General features: G+C 42.4%; 1 protein-coding gene across 1 annotated transcript; it reads right to left on the reverse strand.

Annotated features, from left to right (window-relative positions):
* Positions 1–608: 608 nt before the first annotated feature.
* On the reverse strand, positions 609–17,254 carry LOC102214525 (polycomb protein suz12-B-like). Its single transcript, XM_005739926.1, has 16 exons — positions 16,526–17,254; positions 15,700–15,746; positions 15,535–15,599; positions 10,876–10,944; positions 10,497–10,546; positions 10,322–10,407; positions 9,985–10,231; positions 9,040–9,142; positions 8,807–8,912; positions 8,544–8,718; positions 8,248–8,336; positions 6,941–7,084; positions 6,251–6,408; positions 5,960–6,158; positions 4,806–4,885; positions 609–4,701 (listed from the first exon to the last, which is right to left on the reverse strand). Exons 1-16 carry the CDS (start codon positions 16,686–16,688, stop codon positions 4,275–4,277), a joined length of 2,208 nt encoding a protein of 735 aa, XP_005739983.1. The 5' UTR covers positions 16,689–17,254; the 3' UTR covers positions 609–4,274.
* Between the last annotated feature and the right edge of the window lie 3,234 nt (positions 17,255–20,488).

Here is a 20,488-nt window from a genome sequence, read left to right on the forward strand (position 1 = left end):
TATTGGTCGCTGTATTTTAGAAATGCTGCTGCCTGCATTTGTGTTGTAGTTCCTCACTGCAGACACGAGAGGGCAGTAAAAGTAGTTACCAACTGTCGTGTGAGCAGTTAACGTTCATACTTGGAAGATTTGAAAACCCAGCATGCAGATTGCTTTGATTTTTTTGTCTTTGCAAAAAGTTGTACAATATTATATTGGAACAATCATGCAGGGAATGCTCCAGCCATAATATAATTTATAGAAAATATAAATCAACATTTGTCTATAAATGAAAGGTACCAGATCAGACACAACAGCCTTTATCAAAAAAACCAAACAACAGCTTTAAAGTCAGAGCTCTCAATCCAGCAACATGAGAGGGAAGAGCCACGTGCAATCAACCTGTGCAATCACTTTGTGATCAAAAGTCACCCAGACGTTTGGGACGTTGCAGCTCTGGGCGATCAGCTGGTCGCAGCAAGTACTTGCAATCAGTCTCAGACAGCAAATGAAATCAGTGCAATCCTGAAACGACGACACTTAGTCACTGTTGTCCTATTTTGAACCTAGTGTGACCGAGCTGTGAGTGACGTGTACTTTGGTGAAAGAAATGGAGCATGATGCCAATATTATTACAAAATTGTCCTTTTTAATAGAAAACCATTGTGACTCGAACTAGTTTTACATTATTGTTAAAGAAAAGTCTCGTTTGGCCCACACGGCTCCTCCCGTATTGTGCAAAACGCTGCTGGGTCTCGTGAACAAAGACAAGGTTTCAGATCTGCAGGTTTCAGCAGGCTGGATCAGTCACCAGCAGGCATAAAGCTTTTTAAAACACCACAAAAAAGATCGATAAGCTCTAAATACATCCAAATGATCATGTCTGACGTTATGCTCCCATGGCCTCACAGCTGCCCACATCTGGAGGCTCGTACTGCATTTAGGCTAAAATGGCACGGGTAAAACATCAGCACCTGGACTGCCTGACTCTGTTACTAGTGGGTGGGGTGATGAAATATTTTCATTTACAAATGTGTGGCAGCGCCCTCGAGTGTTTTTGGGACCCTCTTGCAGGAGAATGGAAGAACTCCAGGAGTTACTACTCCTGTCGTTTCGCGAAAAACCTACACAGAGGGTCCACAATAGATGCATCCAACATTCATATACAGTCTATACAGGAGCACGGTTTTAATTTTCAAAATAAAATTGCCCGTGGAGACTGAAATGCTCCCGGTGCGATTCGTCTGTCATATCTAATCTTTACCCGGCGTGTTCTCGAGGTTAAATGTCAAAGTAATGACGGCAGCAGGGATCCAGGAGTCACATGACGCAGGACACATAAGAGCAAAGAAATCTGCAGGAAATGAATCCCAATTTGGTCCTTTAACTAAAAATACCTACTAAAATGTCACTGATGGTGTTTGAGTTTCAAAAACATACATATCACAAAGCTATCGTTTGTTTTTTTTACAGTCATATTTACATTTATATATAACAGGTGTAGTGGGCGTGTTCAGTAACTACATGTGCCGCCATGGTGTCCCCTCATCATTTTAATGTTGCTCCAGGACCAGTCACACTGTTGTGATGTCACAATTTTGCAGATTCGTGGGGGTAAAGAAAGCTAAAAGATGGACGAAGTTACTGTGCCTTCACCTGCTGGATTCTGGACTTCACAGTTTGGCCTCCAACAATGTTGATTTTTGGAGCCAGAAGTGAAAAGACTGGATGAAAACTGGTGTACCAAGCTATCAGCTAATGCTAGCTAGTTTGGTTAGCAAGGATACAGTGCACCCTAGGAGCTAACATCTACAGCTGCCTGTGTCAACATGGACCTGACTAATTCTAATAAACAAAAATGCAAAAGGAAAATCATCCAGTTTTAGAGAGTTTCTTAGCACCAATTAACAGACATGCATGTCTGTGTGCTGTATCAACTTTATGGATATGAAATGTGCTAACCAAGCTGCGTAGCATTAGCCTAAATGTGAAAGCGAGATGACATCATCTACATGAAGTAGATGGTTTGACCCACGTAAAAGTGGCCACTTTAAGCTGTGCAGTTTTTCTGAAGGAAGAAACCATCCAGAAATGTATTTATTTATTTTATATCTGGCTGAAAACATGTTTATTTAAACATCTTAAAGTTGGACATTTTAACATAGACTGATCCACTGCAGGAGCCTCTGGTGGTCGCTACAGGAACTGCACATTTTCATACTTATTTCAGTCTCCGAGTCTGTCGCTTGGTCTAAAAGTGATAAATCAGTACTAACTTTTCACATCATGGTGGACTCAAACCCCAAACGTCCTGTGTGAAAGGCCTGGATTTGATCCATCCACCCTCACCTCCTCCAGCCAACTTTAGACTTCCAGGTGGTTTTTCCCCCCCTAATCAAAACATGTTTTTTTTGGTTGGAGCAACATTATTTATATTGCATTAACACCACACCATACAGCGACATCACAACCCTGTGGAACCATTCGTTTTATAAGTGGCTTTTCTTGTTTCTTGTCTCTTTTCTTTTTTTTTTTTTAAACAATTTCATTGATCAAATAAAAGAAAACAAACAAACAAACACAAAACAGACCAGCCAAACTTGTATCAGTCCAAAACTTAAACTATTCAGTTTATAATAATTTCAAAATAAAGCAGCAATTTCTTATTTTAAAGAAACTGGAACCAGCACCTGCATAAACAGTTTAACCCTATAGTTATCAATTTTTTTTTTAGATTACAACAGTAGGAACGTGGCCTTTCCAAGCCTCTCTGAGCTCTGAGGAGCTTTTTTGTCCAGTTTTGCTGCACAGCAAGTGTTTTTTGTTGTCCTGGGCTCAGAGCACGGTAAAAACAGCACTGTAGGAAAAACAGAGTCGCTTTAAAAAAACGAAACAGACAACTAAACATGCTTCTCGTTGTTGGAGAGCTGGCAGTGGAGATCTGTTGTAAGAAAGGAGATGCACTGAGGAGTAAAAACATTTAGCACCAGTAGTTTAAAGAAAAACATAACTGTAGGGGAGGTGTGCCCACGAGTACAGCAGAGTCACAGGTTCAATAAACCCTCAGATCCGACACAGAGGAAGCTGGAACCTTTAACGATCCAGCGAAAACCTTTTACTTCCAGATAAAACTCGTTGGCAGGAGTCAGTTTTCATCGTCTCGGCTTGAGCTGAACTAAAGCAGCAAAAGAGAGAAAAACGCCTGCAAAGGAAAAAAGTCTTCACTTTATCTTTAACCATACAAAACGAGAACATTGCAGCAAAAACTAACCATTTATTTAATATTATCTTGTTTTCATGATCACTGGATGCCAAAAATTAACCCAACCTGAGGATTAACTTCCTGATTGACCCGATCAAAGAAAGCTCGGAGACTTTTGTCTCGTGTTTGAGCTAACAAGCACGTTAATACGAACTTTGTGGCGTCTCCAGGTAAAAACACCTGATAGCAACAGCTCTAACAGGCGTCTCGAGTTGTGATCAGCCACCTCCCGACCATCAGCGGTTCAACCCTGACCTTACTTGATAATAACGGGTCAAATTTCCTTTTGCAGCAACACTCTTGACACCCAATCAGACGCCGTAACCTTGACACCACTGAGCATGTGCACACACTCCCTGCTAAAAGAAAACCTTTGGTGGAGCTGAGGGTGCCCGGAAGGTCACTGATTGATGCTTCACTCTGAGGAAGACTGACATGAGGTTTGAACGATGGAGTGAACACAAAATGACTCAGCGCACCAACGAAGAGTCTCGAGAGGCAAAGTAGCACCAAAGAGAGCACCAAATACGGATCACTCCGCTGCTGAAAACAGTCCCGAGCAGACGGCCCATCTCCTCCTGTTTGAATTCGCAGCTGCTGCATGAAATGTTGACGCCTCTTTTGAAGGCAACTCGTCATCTGCAGAAGGCGTACGACCGTCTTCTGCACCTGCAGCCCTAAGACCGAACCTGCTTTGTGCTCACTCCACAGCTGTGTCAGGCTGGAAATAAAACTGGAGCAGCTCAGAGTTAAACACTCAAACATTTACAGAAACAGGACAAACAACATGGAAAAAACATGAAAATAATTAAAAAATAATTCAAAGATCTCAGCGTTGATGAACTGTGAAACCATAAAGCGTCTCTTCGATTTGAATGTGTAACTTCCAGGATGTGAAGTTCATTTTGATCCTGGTGTAACCTGCCTTTGAGAATCCCTGCAGTAACCCGAGTGTGTCTAACACCTGTTTGCTGATTCAGGCCTCAGTCTTCCCGCTCTGTCCGGGAATCTTTGTGGCGCTCCAGCCGAGCAGTCACTTTAAAACCGAGCCGAAGCCGGACAATTTCTGCTTGGCGTGCGGCTTTTCGCCGCCGTCCTCCATCAGTTGGTTTCCAGTCTCCAGGGAGCTGTTGGCGGTCTCGGTACTGCAGGTTTTAAACTCCGTCAGATCGGGATCGGGGTCAGGATCCGGCTCCGGCTGGGACTCCGCGGCCGTCTCCCAGTCCTCCTCCTCCTCCTCTTCGTCGTCCTCCTCTTTGTCTCTGTGGGTGGCCTGGCTCTGGACGAGGCAGAGCCGGGCCATGGCCTGGTTGATGGTCAGCGTGCTGATCAGGTTGAAGTCATGCATGCTGATCAGATGGAGCAGGAAATTGCGGCACAGGTTGCGTTTGACGATGAAGGCGGCGTGGTGTTCAGCAAACAGCAGACACGCTTCGTTCATCTGGTTATCTGCGATGAAGCTGGGAGGAAGACGCCAGTGGATAAGGTGAGGTTTAAAAAACAAAAACCCTGAAATAAACCAAAAAACTTCTGCCGTTTGATAAAAGCTTTGCCGAGTACATACCCACGCTTCATGACGTGCAGATTCCACAGCTTCATGATCTCCTTCTCCCCCTCGTTCACGTCCATGAAGTCCTCGATTTGCTGCAATCAGAGCACACTAGTTAGCGTTTAGCATGGACTGTATATAAAAGATGGAGGTCGATTTTGAAGCCTCAAATTTATGATTTAGGCGAGTGTCGCATCCTCTGGTATTTTTAAAAAAAGACTTTAAATGAGACCACAAACTCTTCAGCAAAGCATTTACTGAAGTCAGAACTCGAGTTACAAATAGGGTCGTTTTCCTCAGAGTTCTGTACACATCAGATTTAAGAGGAGCTGCCCCTGCAGATTTAAGACACCTCTGCACTGGCTTCATTCTTCAAACCACGGGGTTACATCCATCTTTTACATACAGTCTATAGTGTTTATGCAGGTTGGAGTCCAACATCACAGAGAAAACTTGAAAAAGAAAACCTCCCCAAAACGACCAAAGAAACGCAAGAACACAACAACCATTTGTAAACGGTGTGTGTGTGTTGAAATCTTTTTTATCGTTCATTATAAAACCTGCTTTAAGTCACAGGTTGTTAAGTCATGGGAGCTTTAATGTTGACATCAATAGGCCAGCGGCAGAAACGTCCACGCTGACTTCTGTTACCCTCACACCAATCTGGAAAAGTTAGCATAGTTAACACAGTCACGAGAAGCAGAAGGCGTTCACAGGAGGAGAGAAGCCCGAGCGTCTGCTGAATCGTCTGAATCCTTCAGAGGTTTTTAACGATCAGAGAAAACAGTCGAGATCAAGGTGACATCTTCAACAAAAACTGGCTGTTTCGTCTGAACAACAACCCGAAATGTTTTACTCTCCAAATGTTCTCCTTTTCAGAAGCAGGAGAAAGCAAATGTTTCAATATCGCTGTTTGATTATTGGAAGCGTATTTGTTTCTCTGAATTTGGTGAAGATGGAAACAGGGTTATCCTGGATTTTTCCATTTCATGACTATTAAATTTCCAATCCCAGACTGAGAGAGCCGGGACACACCAATCAAACTTTTTACAGTTCAAACTGTGTTGATATCGAATACCGATCCAATGAAGCTTTCTACTGTTTTTATACCCGGCTTCTTCCTCCTCCTCAGGAGCATTCCTGTGTTCGCTCGTCTGGCTCGAGCTCACCTTTACAGTCTTCTCTTTGAGCCAGTCGGGGTCCCTCTCATCCTCGCTGTCCACTTCCATCTCCTGGGGCCTCAGCGGCAGGCAGCTGTCGCTGTGGAAGTACAGGCGATTGTGTCCACTGATGTACGTCCTCTGCGCCTCCCGATCGCCATCCTCAGACTCCAGAAACTCCGACAGGCTCGGCTTTGTCCTCTTGGGTCTGAGAGGACAGGAAGAGGATGATCAGGAGTTCCTGTCGCCCTCGGCAGCATGTAAATAAATATAAAGGTAGAGGAGAAGTTGGAGGGGTACCTGCAGACCAGAAAGTGGGTGACGGCGGTTCTCTTCACGGGGCCGTTCCTGCTGAAGGCGAAGCCCGGCTGGCTGTGGATGTCCTGAGGATTTCCTGCATACGACCCATCGTAAGACTCGTTGATAGAGACCTCAATCTTTGCTCCTTTGGGATGGGGCTGCCAAAGATCAGAGATGCATATTTAAAGGACACGCTCGACAATATGTTAAAAGATCTCAGTGCTGAATTTAAATAAGAAATACTGATGATACCCCCAAGTTTTACATTGTACGATGTTTTTAAAGTACTGGTATCTTTGATTTTATTTGTTCTTAGCTTTGATTCTAAGCCTTGTGGAGCACGCTCATCAGGTTGTAATAGAACTTAAAAATGAAACGCTCCTCGATGCTCGTGTTGACTCCAACAGCGTGTCGACTGTTTGAATCCAAAGGATTTATGATCCTGGGGATATCTGTGCTTCTCTTCCTTTCCTAGAGCTAACATTAGCTCTGACTGACGCAGATGTGGCTGCTGCACTAGATATCAAGTAATCTACCCAAGTTAGCAGGTAAGCTGATGTTGGGCAACATCTGCACGAAGACATTTTTACCTTAGAAACATGTCTGACAGAACAGGAATTTGGTTGGTAGGAAAGCTTTGGTCAAACTGGCAGTGCAAAACATGAGCAACAGCTGGTGTACATCTCTCACCACGTAGTTGAAGATGAAGCGGGAGTGGGACAGTTTGAGGTGTTTGACGAGACTGTACAGCTTCCTGCAGTTCAGCGTGCACCACGGACAGTGGAGGTCATCCCTGGCCTCGGTCTGCTGCCGTGTGTTGTTGTTGTATTGAAACTAGGAAAGAAAGAAACAGAGTGTGATCTCAGCTGCTGAGAAGCGACAGACTCGCTGATCTCTGACGAGGAATTCACATCCCGTTGCCATTTCTCCGGAGGTCTGAATCGACATGCAGCGGCCTTCATAAATCCCACCGTGTCTCTTTGATCTCGGCACTCCTTTGTTTCGCTGTCACACCTCATCGGTGGTTTTTGGGTCATTTTATCTCACCTAAACTCACCACAGGGATTCCCGACGCCCAAGAAAAGGGATTACCAATTCTAATGCTAATGCAACAACACAAAAATACCACATCTTTTACCCCATCTGTGCTCAGGTGTAGACTGACATTAACTGGTAGGATATACATGTGCCCCAGACAGAAAATATACTTCCTGTTGACGCGCATTAGAAAGTCGTGCTGGCCAAAATAAAAATTGCGTTTTGTGTCAACGAACATGGACAATTTGCCTTTTCGTGATAACTTCATGTTTTCCTCTGAGGCCAGGCTGAAAATTTGTTTTGTAAATTGAAGTGAGCTCCGTTCATACAGTTCACTCACGCTTGAATCTGTGAGTGTCCAACTTTTCTAACCATCTGTAACACACAGTCTCTCTTTCACTGGATTGTTCACGGGGGGAGAGCCGAAGCAGTGGAGAAACTACAGACAGCAGATGTCCATCAGGTGTCCATCATCCATCAGCACAGACAGCAGCTGTGCAAAGCCTTTGAATGAGGCTGTGGGGAGCCTCGAGTAACGCTCATGAAATCATTCCTACTGTTCTCTATAAAACTCTGTCACAGGTGAACACACCTGTCAGGTGTAAGATTACACACACACTTCTGTATTATTCCTTCTTGTACAGTGTACATATTATCTATTAATGGGATTGGCACTCTCAGTCTTACTTTTTACTCTTCCTAAAATCAGTTTTATCATTTATTTTCTTTGTTTTCTTATCACATGTGTACGTTTTTGCACTGTCACAGTATAAAGCCCTCACCACTTGCTCCTGCTGTAACAATGGGCATAAGGATCCTTTGTGGGATCAACAAAGTATCCATCCATCATAGAAAAATTACAGATGTGTGTAAAAAAAAGATCCACAATGACATTTAAGGGTCACAGAAATGACTGAAGTCTGTGGGAGAAACGGCAGCGTTAGCAGGTACGGACTGACCTGGTAGAAGATTCGTAGTTTCTGTCGAGGCTCAGATAAGACTTGTTCTCTTCTGGTTTGAACATCTGTATTTACCGACTCTTTCACAGCTGCAGAAGAAAAACAGCAACACTTTCACTGCTGATGTTATAGGTCAGTTTACTGAGGGCCACACTGGGAAAAGGGCCAAACATATGCAGGTTACTAGCACGTCATAATTTACTCTAAATATTAGATCATCCTGGATATAATCAACATGAAACACGAGTTTGACGCGTGTGCTGAAACACAGCACACATTATCTGTGCTACACTCACCTGGTGCGTGCGTGGCTCTCAGGGTGCTGGGTCGGGTGTCCTGGTTGGTTTCGGAGTTGCGGGTGGCGAGCGGTTTGGCCACGGGTGCGGTGGAATGATCGGCGGAGTCGCTGGTCCAGCGCAGTGTGAACTGCAGAGTCGGACCCTGAGAGAAACTCTCAAACGGAGGCAAACGCTGCAAAAACAGAGCAAACACGGGGTTTCACTACACAGATCAGCTGTGTGAACTGAGGGTTACTTGGTTCACGCACACAAACACACACCTTTCCATCTAGGATGGTCTCCCAGGTCGCCCTCTTCTTACCGACGGGACACTCCTCCATCTCTTGCATGGACACCTCGTACTCGCCGTCCAATAACTGCAGACGCCTGCACGCAAGTACACGACAACGTCTTCTCACTTCTGCTGCACAAACGCTGCAATGACACCTTTTCTTTCCTGTGCCAAAAGGTGCTACTGTGTGTGCGCGTCGGTGTATGTGTGTGTGTCTTTCACCTGTTTTTATCAAAGACTGTCATCTGAGCTACAAATGTGGTTTCTCCCTCCTCCCTGAGAGCAGAGCTCCTCCTTTTCCTGTTCACAGCTTCTTCTGAAAAGTCTGAAAAAGACACACGGTGACATGAACCTCTGCTCCGCCAAACCGTCCCTCGTTTTCTGCACGGATGTGGAGCTACGAGGGTGACTGTGTTTAATTTTTAAGTTCAAACAGCTGAAGAAATATAGACATAGATAGAGCAGCCATAATAATCTTCTGCAAGTTAAACTGGGTCAACTAAAAACTTGGAGTGAATCAAGTCTGAAGGACCCGCTATAAACGAACTCAAAACATCCCTGAACTACATCAAGACTTGCCGTACAACAGTCTCACCTCCTAACATCTGATAATTTCCACTGCAGACCAATAAGAAATCTGAAGTCGTTAAGCAAAGGGAGGACTCTTTGGCATCTAAGAAGTTGGTTTAAACTCGTAATTCTACTCGCTGCTATTCTGATTGGATCCAACCAAAGTTGGCTCAATGTGTGTTACCAAAACATATGACACATTTCCTGTCCCCTGATGATTTAAGCCCTACTGACACTAGTAACTGGTTAAAAACTTCCTGTGACAGTTTCCCACCAATACTGGCAAAACTGTCATGGACTCACGTGAGGGGTGCTTTAACTTCAGTGTTTGAAACCAAAGTCAAATCCTGCTTCCTTTCACTATCCCAGTTTACGGCCTAAATCAGGATTTTCTCCAATAGTTTAGTTCATGTTTTCTTTTTCATTGCAGGGGATGAAAAACCTTTCTGCTCCAGGCACTTAATCATGATCGGATGGCAAACAAAGCAAGTTGGCTTTTTGCTACAATCCCATTTTCTTGTCCTTGGTTTGTCTTGCTCCGTCAAGCTTTTGCAAAGCTGCAGAGACAAGACCCACCCAATAACCCACTCTGCCCACCTCTGCTGTGGTGAATCTCGCCATTAGCAAGCCCGTTGATCTGTGTTCGTGGATGCCCGGGGCGTGACACTCTGAAGAGCAGCGAATAAGATTTGACCATGTGAGAGTTGCTGGGTTCAAACTCGCTGCTGGGAACCAGCAGGGAGGGGTAGGAGCTCAGCTTGGCCTGGACCCCGGCGCTCGTGTCTGGGTTCAGAGGGACTTGCTTCTTTCCCGTGGGGACCTGCTTCACCGGACAGCTCACGTCCTACACAGGAAGCAAGAAAAGGAAACTTCATGTGTTTCATTTAGACGTGCAAGCTGTAGAAAACCAGCAGAGGAAATTCATGACACACACCTTCCTCTTCTTGTGGCAGACTTTGACCAGGAGCACCTCCAGAGACACCGAGTTCTGCTCGTTCTCGTTGTCCTGAGAGAGTTTTCCTGTAAACAAACAACACAAAAGATTTCCTGTTAGTCACAGTGGGATCAGTGGAAACGATAAAACAAAGTGCCGATATGGAAAAACGTACCAGCTTTATGGAAGAAGCCAGTAAAGGTGAGCTGAAGATTGGAGGCCAAGCTGTAGAAGAGGGGAAAACGTTCTGAGATATTTTTAAAACCAAACATTGTGAAGTTCGCAGCTATAAAAGGAGGCGTGCTGGTGCCAGAGAAAGCAGCATCAAATAAATAAAAATGTGAAACTTGAGAATCTCTTTTTGCTACAGCACTGTTTTCCTGCTAAAAATGGGCTTTTAGGTGTGGAGTGACTATGTACCTCAGCAGGATCGCTCCACATGTAGCTGGTGAACTTTTTACTGATATTTTGTCACTTGATAAACAAAAATGAGCTAAATGTTTTCTAGAAGCTTGGAATGGAAAGCAGAGAGTCCTGCAGGACTGAGCGCTTACCTGTGAGTCTCCTGTTCCCCTCTCATCTTCTCCACTTTGAACAGAAGATTGTCAACCTTGTAATTTTTCCTGCACATGGAGACAAACGGCAGCAGTTAGCAATCGTACAACCAGAAAGTCCAAACATGCAGAAACTCAGTGGCAAACGTCTTGTTTCTGGAGGAAGATCAGGTTCTTGTCCTCGGAACAAGGACGTAATCTGGATTACGGCACACTACACCCGGGGTTCTACAGCTGCAGGCAGATTGAATGACTCGTTTTTCTTATAAGGGCTAACGACACCTCTCAATATTAGCTTCTGTCATTTAAAATCTTCCTCCTCACACTCAGAGTCCTGAACGATCACATCTCAAAGTAGGGGTGGGCGATATATCGAATTCACTGTGTTTTTCTGCGTACGATGGTTAAAATGGCTTTATCGTAACCATCAAGTATAAATTGCCAAACAATATTAAGCTGTCTGTATGTAATTCACTGTGACTTTCTGTCCAGCACACTGTGCTGAGCAGGCACTTATATACTACCAGATTCAGACGAGAGGGAATGAAACTCGCTGTCGCTTGGATTCCACGAGGATGACGCCGAACAAAATCCGGTAATTTGCAAAACATGCTGCAAAAAGTAGAAGTACCACAAAATATCCCACCAGCTGAAAAGTCATCCAATGCAAAGGTAAGGCCGTTTTAACCGCTGCCTGTCAACGCCAATGTTAAATAAATGAGCTGTGATACCGGTGACTGTTCTAGGTCAGTCGTTTTTATAGTCACTGTCTAGACTTTTGTTTTTGTAATCGAGGTGATCATATTTTTTAACTTTACAATTTGTACATGTTATAAGCACAAAAAAGCACCTTTTTAAATTCAGTCGTTTTATTTTCTCTCATCAAATCTTGCTTGATGTACTTTTTTTGTTGCTATGATCTTCTGTTTGTTAAAGGTCTGGTGTTGACCACAGAACGAGGTTCACTGTGACAGTGTCGTCATTAGAGAAAACCTCTGTGGGCAACTGATGGTTCAAAATAATGGTTAAAATAAAGCGTTTCTATTCATGTAGTAAAATATATGGCTGAAAGTAACTTTTGTTTTTGGAGTTTAGTTAAACAGGGTTAGGGTTGGTTACACATATATCGTGTATCGCGATACAGCCAAAAAGCATTGTGATTTTGTGTTTTCCTCATATCGCCCAGCCCCGTCTCAAAGACCACACAGTACCAGCACTTACCTCTGTGCAGGCTTATACGCGTTTCCTGGAGTTTCTAAAAGTAGGACGCGAGGCAGAGTCTCGTTCTTGTCAAAATGGAGTTCTTTCTCACCACCTTCTCCAAGTGTTGCTCACAGGAGATCATCTGATTGTTGAGGTTTCTGCCGTTAATTTTCTGTTTATACGAACCAGCGTTTTGTGACATAAACAAAAAGGCGTTGTTCTAAAACGGTGCTGCAGCCCACACTGACGGGTCACGGACAGCCAGGGGAAAAATAAGAGGTGAAACTTACGGTAGTTGAATAATTGCATTTCCTTTGGTAGATAACAACTGTCAAACGGAAATATGCTTCATTTAAAACTGAACTGTTTTGTTGATAATATCTTATAATATTTATATATTTAAAAAAAAAAAAAACTGTTGGGAGTGGGAAGCAAGCTTTTTAATCAGACAGAGGATTCACTGAAGACTGCACCAGGCTCAGTGTAAGATAAAGGAGGATTATTTTGAACTGTGAATCATGCAAAGCTGTTTTAACAGTCCAAGAATGAAAACAAATTAGCAGAGTAGGTGCCCTTTAAAAAAAAGAAGAAGAAGAAGAAGAAGAAGAAGAAAGGTAAAGGCCATCAGTGATCTTTAAAAGCTGAGATAAACTTTTTGTCTTTGAGCTTTTAGACTCGAGTGAAGTGAGGGAAAAGGCACTTTAAACGACGTGGCTGACAAAACTCTTAAATGGTGTGAACGCACAATAAGAGGTATTAGGTATGACATTGAATTAATATCAGCAGAAGGATGACGACACTGACGTTTTGGTTTGTGTGTCTGCTTGAAAGTATTTTATTCAACTGCCAGTTTAAGTCAGCATCGCTGGCAAGTCCTGATGTGTTCTTAAATAAAATTAAATAGAGAAGCACGTCCCCCCAGCTCATAATGGCTGCACACCGTTTGAGTTTTGTAGCGCATGTACTCTGGAGAGCTAACATAAATAAAGTCCTGTCCAGCTTTAACCTGAGCTGTACTCTAATGAGCCAAAGTAACTGAGAACAGCTGTGAGGTAACCATCACATCTGTAGGCTGTCTTCAGGCCCAAGCAGTCTCACTTTAATGACCGCTGCAGAGGGAACTACAAAAACCATTAACATCTATACGCCGCCAAGCATCCAGCACCACACTGCTGCTACAGGACTGTAACATTCAAGCTATTATTTTAATGGAAATGCTCCTGCTTACAGGAAATTTCAACTTAATTGACGAGCCCAGTCATTTATATGGTTTGCTATGGATTTTTAAATTTACTTTAGAACTTTTCAGTGACTGATGCACTAAATGTTTTCTGAAACTTTATAGGCTTTCAACTTGTTGGTTATTCTTCCATTATTTGGCATCTTAACTGTATACAGGACATAAACATTGAAACTTTGGGCTTTCCTTTCCTGATTGATGTTGATCCATTTGTTCCTTATCAGAGCTCCAAGTTTATCAGACTGTGGCCTCCTGCTTGTCCGATCACTTTTAAAGTCTGCCCATAGATTTTCGATTGGATTAAGATCTGTTGAAATGTTAATTTCAACCAAACTCCTCCTGGATCGCTGGAAGAAGCTGGTGATTGTTTGAGTTTTTAGCAATAATCAGTTACAAACCTGTGATCAACTTGGAGCTCTGGAGGAAGGAACGGATCACCAATAATAAGACTTGCCCCAGAAGCTGATCTTGAGCATGCTACCAACGATTTTAGAAGTCATGAAGAAGAAGGGTCTAAACTATAAATACCGACTATTTGTAGAGATGTGATTAGTTCGGTAGTAAGTCTTCGAATCTTATTTTTCTCTATAATCATGGAAATATGTAACAATAATATAACTATAACCTAAACAGGAACAAGTATAATTTTGTACATCCTTATTACGATAACGATTTAAATCATCATTAATGACCAGAGAAAATGACAGAATGGCTCCATTAATGCTCATCTTAAAAATTCCAGTATCAGATACTATACCCCAATGTTTTAGTAGCTACAACAGCCTGGTTGGTATCTTTAGGGTTAAACACACAAAATGAGCCAAAATACCTGAGACCCTGTACATTTAAGGCAGGCTGTGTACCCCCTTCTTTTCCAAGAAGCCATACAAGAGAAACTGTGTCCTGCTCAGACATTTTATTGCTGCAGAGAGAGAGACTGCAAACTCAGCTGGGCGCAGACCCAAAGATCACCTCTGTGTAGAACGAGTTACATGAACTTCAGGTTCTGATAATCCAACCATTTAACAACCCTGCTGGTTTCCTGCTTCCTTATCTTCTGGTTATTAATGCTTTAAATAAAACAGTCAATAACTGTGGCGTGGCCCTGAGTCTCTTCATCTCAAATCACAAGTTGCGTTTCATGTGACTGAAGCATGCACCACTGCAGCGCAAAGTGAAACTGAGCTGAGCAGCAGCAGACACCTGGTTCAAAACCTCCAATTCAAATCAAGAACACACACACTCTCTAACGGCCAACAAGTCCACAGCAACAAGAGAAAACTACTGTCATGCAAAGAGAGAAGAAGCAAAAATCCAAAAACCAGCAGAAAACAATGTGTTTAACCTCATAGTAGAGCTTAAAACACAAATAACAAGTGACAGCATCTTTTTAACAATTAAATTGGGTTAAAAACCTCAAACACGTTAAACAAAAAACCCCAAAACATTCAACAATAACAGCTTAATCATGACTTAACTTGATATAACTTTTAAAGTTAGATTATAGTAAATGGACTGGTTCTCACATATGACTTTTCTACTCTACCTGAGCACTCAGTGCTTTATACAACATTATTACCTGTCACATGTTAATAGGTGTCTCAGTTAAATGCTGAATAACTTCATCTCTATACTCCTTTCTTTAACACTAAATCCATGATTAATCTGCCCTGTTAACAAAAAGCTAAATAAAGTACCACAAGAGAGACGTTTGGAGGCAGCTCAGCTGCAGCTGTCACTTGCACCATTTTAAACACTTATTGAGGTCTGCAAAATAAAATGCATGTCCTGCAACATAACAGAAGTTGTGACATGCCCTTTGTAATCCAATACAATCCTTCGGTGTGTCGTCTGAACCACAGACAGCCTCATGTGTATCAGCGTGATCTTTTTTTCCCCTTCCCCTGCAGAGTCTGTATGCAAAGCAGCTCAACTGAAAAAACCTTCTCCTATCTCAGCTTTAACCGATCGAGGCGGCCTCCACGTGTCAGTTAGCTCTCACTCATGATAACAACTGACCTTCTTTCTAACAGTCAAACTTTTTCAATAAACTTTAAAACCCGAGAAAGTGACAAGTACAATTTTTGCTGAAAAAACACAAGATCTACACATGAATCACATTGAGATGCATTAAAGGAAAAGAAAAATTATAGCTAAAATTGTAAAAAAAAGAAAAACCCAAAACAAAAAAGCTTGTTAACAATCTGAGTTTTTACCTTTTGACGTTATTCCTTGAGTTTCTGTGGGACATGTAAGTGAGTGTCCTGTGCAAAAAGATGGGCTGAAAAGCAGAAAAACAATGTTTTTTTAAATACACATCAGTAATTTATGAAACGTAGAGACTATCTGAACTGTTAAGTTTAACGAAGTTAAAAACTTACAGCTATCAAGTTTCTTGTGCGGAGAAACCTGTAGATTTGGGTTGGTTCTGCAAATAAACAGTCCAAATGTCAGAACATTAATTCATGTATTATTCACTAGAACTGCACCAACATACCCAGTGATATTTTTTTTCCGACTACCTCAGTTTATCTACCCTGCCACATCAGTTCTGAGTTGACTGAATATCCAAATATGGTGTAACTAGAAGCTAAAAACCTTTAAAACATTCTTACTTGCTATGACATAAAAGGGGAAATAAGACCATTTTCAAAACACATGCTATGGATCCATTTTAAATATCACTATCAGTGCATCGTCACGTAGTTTCGTTTCAAGTAAAGTACCAAACATTTGCCACTTGAACCTTCAAGAATGGGAATTTTTCTCCATTTCACAGCTACTCTGACTGTTCAAAGTTTAAAAAAAAAGACATCTGGAAGCACAGCTTTTGACATTTACTGAATTATGAAAACTTAGAACTATGAATTATAAATAAGTTAACAACAATCCTGCAGAAAGAGAAAGTTAAAAGCAACAGCAGAGAGACTATATTAATTACTAGGTTTGTCTGGGTCTCTCTGACACAAGTTTCAGGATGTAACATTGAGTGTGATGACCCTCCAGGACATGCAGTTAAGAGTAAATGGACACAGGCCTTGATTAGAATTACTGTGTACAGTACCGGTTTGTAGATAATAATAAAAGTACGGCATTAAGTCAGCTCTCTTCCTCCTGCTACCGCTGCATGCACATAGCCGCGGGAAAGCTTCCTATAAGCTTAAATTAACACTTTATACATGCAACCCGATGACAGCAGTAACTTACTCTCGAAGGCCTGCAGGAACAACTCGTGGTCGGCTTGAATAAGTTGCATGTTGGGCTTCTTGGCTGCAGCCATCGAGGCGGAGGACGGCTGGTGGTGGTACAACCCATTGGGTTTACCTCCAGAGCCCAAGCCCACCGGATGGCTCTGCTTGTGAGGAGCCATTACAACAGTGAAAAAAATAAGAGAAAGATCAAAGAAACTCTCCCACCACCAAATGCGAGGTGGTGTAAAATGATAAAGAAATGCGGCTCCTCTTCCTTTGTGAAAACAAAAGAGCAGCAGTGGCAGAAAAATCAGCCGCTCAGGAGAAACACCGCCTACTCCCCATTTTACACAACGATTTGTAAAGTTTCTCCTCTTTTATATCTGTCATTGGCGAAACTCCGGCTTAACGCTCTCGATGAGGAACAGGTTAAACAGTTGGTGAGGGCGGTTAACAGACTTGAAATGCGCGAAACAAGAGAACAGCCTCCGGCAGGCGGATTGCTAGCTAACTGGCTAACTTCCTTAGCCAGCTAGCAACCACCTTGAGCTAACCGGTTAGCATTGTCCAGCGCTCTGACTTTACCGACGACGACGACGCGCGTTTCTGTCACGCGACATCTCATAAATCACATAAACGATAGTCTTTCTGAGGCTTTGGTGCCACAACAACACCAAATTTACAGTAGCTCTCGCCGAGCGCCTGTTTCCAAGTTGGGATATAGATCCCGGAACACAGCAACAAAGCGCTCACACATCCGGTTGGAATTTCCTAAATAAAGTTTTACTTTATTTATGACATTGGCAAATGCATATTTTACCCGTTTATACGTGGTAATTGTGCATAAATTGTAATCAGAAAAAATTAAATAGAAAATCTCACAATACAAAGTAGATTTTCTTTTAAAAACGAAACCTCACGCAATTGTTCTGCTTTTATTAGGAAGGCAAACTTCCTTTATGTGGCCTCGATTCAGCGACTTCACAGACATACGTTGCGTCTTCGTGTCCACCTTCTAAATACCTCTGTCCAATCATCGCGCTCGTCAGCGAGACTCTCAAGAAGGCACGTTTTGCCGCCCGTTGCGTTGGGTAGCGAGCCAGAAGGTCTGAATATGCATACATTATTCACGCAAGTCACTAACTGTGAAAATAAATAATGATGATAATAATAATAATAATAATAATAACAACAACAACAACATTATTTATCTAATTTGGGGCGTCTATAGCCAATAAATCATCACATTTGACTACAGACAAAATAGATTAAAATACAATTCATGTTTTTACATATAAATGGTATCAGTTATTTTTAAGAGATTTACGTTTTTGTTTTAAAAATTCTAAATTACATAGATTTAGAAAATTAAAAAATATTCTTTGTATAATTATTGCTTCCCTTTGAATCAGCACCCTTCAATATCCACATGTAGAAATGTTGGAATTTTATCCTGAATGGAAAATAAATTGCTTTACTAAAGGTTAATTAAATTTTTTTTTTTTTGATTGATGAGAAATTACACTGGAAATCAGGGCTATGAGTACAGTTTGGAGAGACTTTTTATGGCAAACAGTTGCAGTTGCAAGCAGTGCTGTGTTGCCTGCAGACGACTGAACCACTGACCCAAAAGTGTAATGAGGCCTAAAATAGCTTGTGAACACTCAGTACTTAGAAGACATGACGTGGAATTCAGTGCAGTTCTTGTACTTTTTTAAATTTTTACTTGCACAATATTATAAATTAAATGCTGCTGTATTTTTCCAAATGGGTTTTCTGTGTCACGATGTTCTATAAGGTAATTATAAGACTTTGGATCCTCTTAGAGATGTATTAGATTACTGCTTCTGTGCTTCCCATAAGAAAATTAAAATTAGAAAAAAATAAAAACCAACAACTCTGGATCATCAATTTAATTAACTTTATTTTTACTTCTATGACAAAAACTCAAATCAGCAGTTGTCTCAGGAGCTTTGTAATCTAACTACAGATCCTACAAAATCCATCCTCCCATCTTCTACCCCTCATCCAGGTTGGAGGGACACCAGTCCAAGCAGAGATGATTCTCAGACCTCCCTCTGAGCCTTCTCCTCTTTGGGGAAGACACTAAGTTGTTGATCTTATTCTGTAGGTCACTAGCCACAGCTCGAGGCCATAGATAAAACCATGAAACAACAAATTTGCCCTTTCTTCACCACAACAGACCAGTCGCAGTGTGCAGCTATAACAGCTTCAACCCTTCTGGCAAGATTTCCCACAGTGTTTAGGAGTGTTTCTGGGAATTTGTGACCATTTTTCCAGAAGCACATTTGTGAAGTCAGACACTGATGTTGGACAAGAAGGCCTGGCTCACAGTCTCTGCTCCAATTCATCTCAAAGGTCTTCCATCGGGTTGAGGTCAGGAGTCTGTGCAGGCCAGTCACGTTCTTCCACACCAAACACTCATTCAAGTCTTTATGGATCTTGCTTTCTACACTGGTGCGCAGTAATGTTGGGACAGAAAGGGGCCATGTCCAAACTGTTCCCACAGAGGTGGGAGCATGAAATTGTCCAAAATGTCTTGGTATGTTGAACGATTAAGAGCTTCTGAAAACAACCCCACACCATAATCCCCCCTCCACCAAACTTTACACTTTGTACAATGCCGTCAGACATGTAGTGTTGTCCTGGTAACCACCAAACTCAGACTCGTCCATCAGATTGCTAGATGGAGAAGTGACTCATCACTCCCATCACTCTACTGCTCGAGAGTCTAGTGGCGGGGTGCTTTGCACCACTGCATCTGACACTTTGCGTTGCGCTTGGTGATGTGAGGCTTGGATGCAGATGCTCGGAAATGGAAACACGAAGCACTCTACACACCGTTTATGGAGCTAATCTGAAGGACACATCAAGTTTGGAGGTCTGTAGCAACCGACTGCAGAAAGTAGGTGACCTACTTACAATTTCACGATTGGACTTCCTGCCCAGGTGGCATCCTATCACGGTTCACGAGCTCCTGAGAGTGACCCATTATTTCACAAATGTTTGTAGAAACAGTCTGCGTGTGTAGGTGCTTCATTTTATACACCTGTGGTCATGGAAGTGACTGGAACACCTGAATTCAATTATTTGGATGGTTGAGTGAATACCTTTGGCAGTATAGTGAGCGTTTGTTGACCACGCCATTCACAAAAAAGCAAAGATGCGATCTCCAACGTCTACAACTTCATCTCCTTGACTTTGCCTACAAATCTTTGTCCATAAAAGTTCCAGTCACACTGGCCTAATTTGACTTATTGCTGGAAATGAGAACTGTGCTTGCACTGTGGTCGTACAAGGACGGAAGAACACGTGACAACAAGGCTAAGTAATACCCCATACTACCAAAGCAGTCTTCACAGGAAAAATCCTTTACAATAGTAGAAAAAGATTCCCAACCATGAGATGATCCCCTATGTCAAAACAATTGGCAATGGCGGGGAGGAAGAGCTCCCTTTCAACAGGAAAAGAACTCTTACAGAGCCAGGCTGAAGGAGCAGGGAGGTGAGAGGACAAAAGAAAAGAGGAACAGCGACAAAAAACCATAAATCAGCAAACACAAATTATGAATAAAAGACAACAAAGTCTGGACTTAAATTCTGATCAGTATTCAAACATATTCCCTTTTAATAGCAGTCGCGGCAGCGGTTCGGCTGGGTAGAGCACACAGTAGTGTTTACAGTACACTGACAATGAAGCCCAGTATGAGCAGGAACAGCAGTGAGTGAGCCACCAAGAATCGGTTAAATCCTAAAACACACACACACACTAGTAAAAATGTAAACAAACAGATTAAACGCACAATCTCCCTTTTCCACATTAAATGCACACTTTAACCTCCACCCTACATGATCATTTCCCTTTGGTGTTTAAAAATAAATAAACCACGTACAGGACAAATTCATTTCCCAGCATTTGAAGCGTTTTTTGAGTTTATCCTCCAAGTCCAGGTGTGTCG

This window comes from Pundamilia nyererei, unplaced genomic scaffold (genome assembly GCF_000239375.1).
Source record: "Pundamilia nyererei isolate P.nyererei 1_Seehausen unplaced genomic scaffold, PunNye1.0 scaffold00095, whole genome shotgun sequence".
NCBI lineage: Eukaryota > Metazoa > Chordata > Actinopteri > Cichliformes > Cichlidae > Pundamilia > Pundamilia nyererei.

What these genes read in the sequence shown, in the direction of transcription:
- LOC102214525 (XM_005739926.1), bottom strand. Translation starts at nt 16,688, where the DNA reads ATGGCTCCTCACAAGCAGAGCCATCCGGTGGGCTTGGGCTCTGGAGGT. An exon ending in CGAGATTCACCACAGCAGAG is followed by an intron (nt 9,143 to 9,984) that starts GTGGGCAGAGTG and finishes TGTCTTTTTCAG; the next exon opens with ACTTTTCAGAAGAAGCTGTG. An exon ending in GCTTCATCTTCAACTACGTG is followed by an intron (nt 6,409 to 6,940) that starts GTGAGAGATGTA and finishes GATCTTTGGCAG; the next exon opens with CCCCATCCCAAAGGAGCAAA.